The 5,603-nt window shown below is 31.3% G+C and overlaps 1 protein-coding gene across 1 annotated transcript in view; it reads left to right on the forward strand.

Moving 5' to 3' along the window:
* Nucleotides 1–264: 264 nt before the first annotated feature.
* The window catches only part of LOC110039207 (cycloeucalenol cycloisomerase), a gene marked incomplete at its 3' end in the record, with an annotated part of 35,018 nt that continues 29,679 nt past the window's right edge, over nucleotides 265–5,603 (forward strand). Inside the window, 3 exon segments of the mRNA XM_020744198.1 lie at nucleotides 265–454; nucleotides 603–784; nucleotides 2,505–2,588. Coding sequence (XP_020599857.1) covers nucleotides 448–454; nucleotides 603–784; nucleotides 2,505–2,588 — 273 coding nt within the window.

A 5,603-nucleotide genomic window follows, 5' to 3' on the forward strand; every position in this document is an offset into this window, starting at 1 on the left:
ATTTATTTTTTTTATTTGCATGCAAGTATTTTTTTCATAATACAAAAAAATTTAATTTCATTTCATCATGTATCCGCATTGCTGTGGTGTACCTTCTTCCGTGTTCTGAATGTGACAAAAATATTATATTTAAAGTTTTGTATGGTTGATATGTACGGACTCCTGATATAAAATGTTAATATTTTTTATATAATATTTCAATAAGATTAAAATTTAAAGAAATATTTTAATCTTAAATGTACTTTTGAATCTGACCGGATAACAAGCCATATTTCTCCGCTCAACGCTATTAGTTCCAAAAACGTCCCTCTCCGGCGAGTGAACCCGTGAACAGAAGTGAGCTGCAGCCCGCATGGAGGATTACGAAGCCTAGGGCGGTTTTGCTCGATCCATTCGCAAGAGATTAGCTGTTCCCACTTTCGTCGGGGACCATCCTGTTCTACCGGGATGGGGGGTGAGAAGTTTAGACTCTCTCCCTCTCTCTCTTTCTCTCTAACAGATTTTAAATGGGGCATCCTTAGGGATTTTCTATCTAAGTCGGTAGAGATGGCGGTTTCCTCTGGCTTTGTTTAGTAGGTTTTTGACAGTTTTTTTTGATACAGGATTGGAAGGGAAAGGGAGGGGAGGAGGCGAAGTAGTTGCAGCAGCGAGAGGGACTGAATCTGGAAGTCTATGGCTGGCTCCGAATCCGAGCAAGAGATGGGGAGAACTCTTCTTTCTGTTCTATACTCCGTTTTGGCTCACACTCTGTCTTGGAATCATCGTTCCTTACAAGCTTTACGAGGTCTGTGCTCTTTCTCTAACTTTATTCTCTGTTTTTCTACCCGCTCCTCTGTTCCTCGGTTCGTATGTAATTGTTCGGGACTGCTTGAATGCAACTTCAACAGAAGTTTTAAGTAGGTTTTAACGTAAATTTTGTCAAATGGAGATCTTAAGAAAACATAAATCTCTTATTTCTCCCGTTGGATGTAAGATTTAATTTTAATAGGATTTGGCAAATCTGTAAATCCATATCATCCAAAGTAAATTTGAGATTATGCTGAATCGAAGACAAATTTGGATATACATCATAAATTTCAGCAAGCTTTTCAACTTGATCAATATTTTTGAGTCACTGATTATAAAAATGCACAAGTAAATAAATGCTTTTGAATAAAATAGATTTACAGTTAATAAACAATAATTCTTGTACGTGTTTCTCATAAGTAGATTGCAATCACATGTCATATAATATCTTCTTGAATTCTCTCTGTAATTATTACATGCATGTCAGGGTCTTCATTATGTACTTCAATCTTTCCAAACTGATTATATTGCACCTTAGTTTGAAATATATTAAAATATGGAGCATGCCTTGATAGGGACTAATGAATCTATGCAACAATGCACAAGCTATTCGCCTGTATAAGAAACTGATGCTTATGACTTAAGACTTGAAACATTTATTTCTAAATCCAAAAAATTCTCTCAACTATATTGTGTAGTTGTGCGTATCGCTGATTGTATAACTATTGTGTTATTAAGTATTTATAGGGCGTGCTTCAGTGATACCCACTTAAATAAAATCGATATCTTTTAAATGATGTCAAAAGTTTTTTAATGTTTGTAGAGTCAGGGTCAATCAAATTAAGTTTATTTTGTATTATGTTTAAGACTCTCATTCATAGACTATTGTAATGTTCTCATATTAGCTCTTGAATTCTCATAATATGAAGCAATGTCTATAAGTCGTTGATCAAATGAAACTATAACCATTACATTCTGCGAAGCAAAATAAAATCTCTTATGATACTTGACCAGCAACCGTATGCTGACCACCACCCGGATATGAGCATTATGTATTGCACTAATAATATTATGAAAACATGGATAAAATTTTGGGTTGCTCCGTATGAAAATATGATAGCCTAGTTCAAATGGGAAACTTAATACACTTTTTCAAAAATGACGCAATTGCTCCCATTGCAACATTGGAGTATCTTCTATTTGTTATCAAATAGTGCTGAAAAAGTTAATAAAATTTTCTGTATATCTTTTGAAGACTTATTACTTTCATGATTTACTAAATCATATTTGTGTTAAATCCCACTTGCGACCCAACAGCTCTATAGTATTTTTTGTTAGTTTTATTGTTGTGATCTTCTTCAGATGTAACCATTAGATTTTGAGATTTTATTCGTACAGTGTCATTATTTTCTTCGATTACTTTTGACCTTCTTCCTAGGAAAGACATTTTGAAGGCTTGTTGTGGAAGTATTATGATAAATTCTTATGTGGGCACTGCAATTTATAAACTTTGCTCTATTTTTTTCAAATACCTTGTTGAATTTGATTAGATTTTAAAATTCAACTTTTTGTTGGGAATAAGGATACATATTAATTGGGGTTACCGCAGATACTGAAGTTTATTTACGGTCATAGATAGTTGAACTCTTTGAACTTAGCATTTTTATTTTTTTGTGCTGCATTAAGCTTGCATTGATGGGGATCAATTCTGATAACAGAGCTTCACCGAGCTAGAATATTTACTTCTGGGATTGGTTTCAGCGGCACCAACCTTTTTGATACCACTGGTTTTTGTTGGTAAGGTATGAAAAACTATCAAATATATTTTTTTCTGCTTTAGAGTAAATGTTACATGCAAGTTTTTCTGATGTAGGCGATTAAATGAGGGTGATTCCCTTCATTTCTATGCTATTTGGTTGGATGACTGTCTAAGTTTTGCAAAACATTCTGGCAAAATATTAAATATCCTGGAAATCAAATTTTTTTATTCTTGCTGATACTTTAATTTGTGGCAAATTTCTTGTGTTTTTCTCCTAAGGTAAGATGTTTCCTTATACACTCGAATGGTGGCTTTCTTAGCATTCATTCATGGTTTCCCCAGTTTGTTGGCAGGCTGCCTTTAGGGCAACTTTTAAGCTCTATGTGTATAGTTTTATATGATTAAAGAAATTCCTTTTTGCTTGAATACGATTTATTTAGGTAACAATTCAATGTTTAGGCATTTTTATTATTATATATTGAAAACAAGTCATGAACTTGCTGATAAGTTGAAGGTCTCATGGCATATTGAAAATTATTTTGAAACCTAGTGGGAAAAAATCAAACTTTTAATTTGAAAGTGTCTATTAGGAGTGAATATGATGAAACCACAAAATATTAACAAAGAAATCAAATGCTACAAGATATTAAAATTTGTGATTTGGCTAAAATAATAGACTACAAACACAAAAATGGAGAGAGTTTGATCCAATATTATTATAATGCTACAAGATATAAACGTACAAATAAAATGAGCAAAAGAAAACACTCCTAAACTCAAATACACCTAATCTCATTATTAAATAAAGAACGAAAGCTTTCTTGCTGAATAAAAGAGAGTACTATAAGAAATATGATTAATAAAGAATATTTCAATAATACCAAAAAAATGCCACCCAAATGCTCCACAAATTGTTCTTTCGCATGTCTATTGAATTTTCACAATATTTATGACATGATTGTGCTTGCATTGCATTAAGATAGTTATACATGGTAAATTTTTTTTTTTCCTTGATTAATTCTATTTCTTTTCACTCGATTGCCTTAGCTTTGTTTTCTTCTTTTTTTATCTCTTCTTAATTCCAATGGCAACCCATGTCTACTAGCCATTCCAAGCTCAACTTTCTTTTTGGCACATAATAAGTTCATGCATGCATACCCATCTCTTTTTTTTTTTTTCACTTATTTATGATCGTTTAAGAAGGTGAATCTTAAATTTATATTAAGTTTAAATTTTGTTGTCCTAAATAACAAAATCTGTAACAAACTTTTAATTATGATTTTATACAGAAAAAAAAAAGATATTTATATTTGTTCTTAGACCACAAATTTTAACTATGTACTTATCCTAACAAAGTTAAGTTAAAATTTTAGCAAATCCTCTACTTATTCAATAATATGACAATGTAAATTTTTTTCTATTTTTCTAATATTGTCTTCGTTTCAAATTGAGCTTTTCACTAATACCCAAATAGTGTTCGAACATCCTCATGAGTGGCTTCATTATGTAAGTTTGACTTCATTGTACCTAAACCTACTATCTTATACACTAAGTCATTTTCTAAATGGACATAGTCATTTGAACATGACTCGAGTGGAAAGTAATTCACACAATAATATATGTCACAAACAAGTAGAATCCATATTCATTGATCAATGATCTTTATCTTACATTTATTAGAGAAGTATTATTCAAATTTTCATCTGGCCAATTTGATGATTTATCCTCGTTATGTTTGTCATCGACATGTTATTCCTTGCTTTCCAAAGTTTGACATTCTCTATCAAAATGGTTTCTTCTTGTAATCGAACATGTTGTATTCTCTTACCTTCAACGAGATTTTCTTCACCATGATTAGAGGTGTACTACATCTTAAAAGGTCTTCTCCTATCCAACAATCCATCTAATACTTTTTCTTTAACACCTTTAATCTTAATACTTATATCTTTAGTAAGGAGTGAATTTTTAGCATTCTTTAAACTAATTGTATTTGTCCAATATAATATGACATCACAAAAATTTTCTTAAGAGAGGGAGGTTATGAATACAATAGTAGCAAAGCTTGATATTCATCATCAACTATCATAACAAAATTCCTTCGCTCAATGTAATGAAATCAAGCTCATTAAGATTTGAAAATTCCACTTATATCTTCATTAAGATGTAACAAAATAATACTATAAAATCACCACTTAAATGCCCCTGAAAAAGTTTCTTCAAGCATTTATTTGAAAAATCCAAATATGTTTAGCATGAGTACCAGTGTTATGTTGATTGTCTATGGTCACAATATTTCTTTAATAAATATCTTGTTTCTAAATGTTTTTTTCACTTGTTTTCTCTTTTTTGTTATCTCTATATCATTTTTACTTCCAAAATTGCACATTGCAACAGACTGCTCGCGAGTCCGGATCTCACTTAGCTCAATAGTTTATTATTGCATGCATGACTTTTTTCCTTTTGGTTCCTTATAGGAGTTTAAGAAGGTGAATTTCAAATACGAATTAGGTTTAAATTTTGGTTTGAGCCATCAAAATAGCAGAATTTTTAACTAACATAATAATGAATCTATCCAAAAGCAAAATGATAATTCTATTTATCCTAAAAGTGATACTTTTGAATTTTATGTTCATTTTTAATGAAATTATTGATACAAAAGTCTAACGAAATCATGATTGGAAGATGTGAAGCTTATTCTCATGTAAGCACTTCCCATTTTTACTTAATTAATTTTTTATTTTATTTGGGAACATATATAGAGTGCTTCCTCAAGTTGAAATGCACTTTTAGTGGAGCGTTTGTAATTATGGATTTATAGTGATGTTATTGTTGTTTAAGAGGCCATTTGGTTTGCTAAAAATAAATTACAATATAAAATGTTTGCAGAGTACTATGATTATAATGTATTTGAAATACTATTATATTATTTGATTCATTATACAATAAATGTAGGACTTTATATTTTTTGTTTGGTTTGAAGTGAATTGAAAGTAATGTATTTACTTGGGCGCGGGGGTGGGGTGGGGGGATGGAGGCGGGGGGCGGGCGCCCCCGAACC

Source organism: Phalaenopsis equestris, unplaced genomic scaffold, assembly GCF_001263595.1.
Source record: "Phalaenopsis equestris unplaced genomic scaffold, ASM126359v1 Scaffold235839, whole genome shotgun sequence".
In the NCBI taxonomy this organism is placed as follows: Eukaryota; Viridiplantae; Streptophyta; class Magnoliopsida; order Asparagales; family Orchidaceae; genus Phalaenopsis; species Phalaenopsis equestris.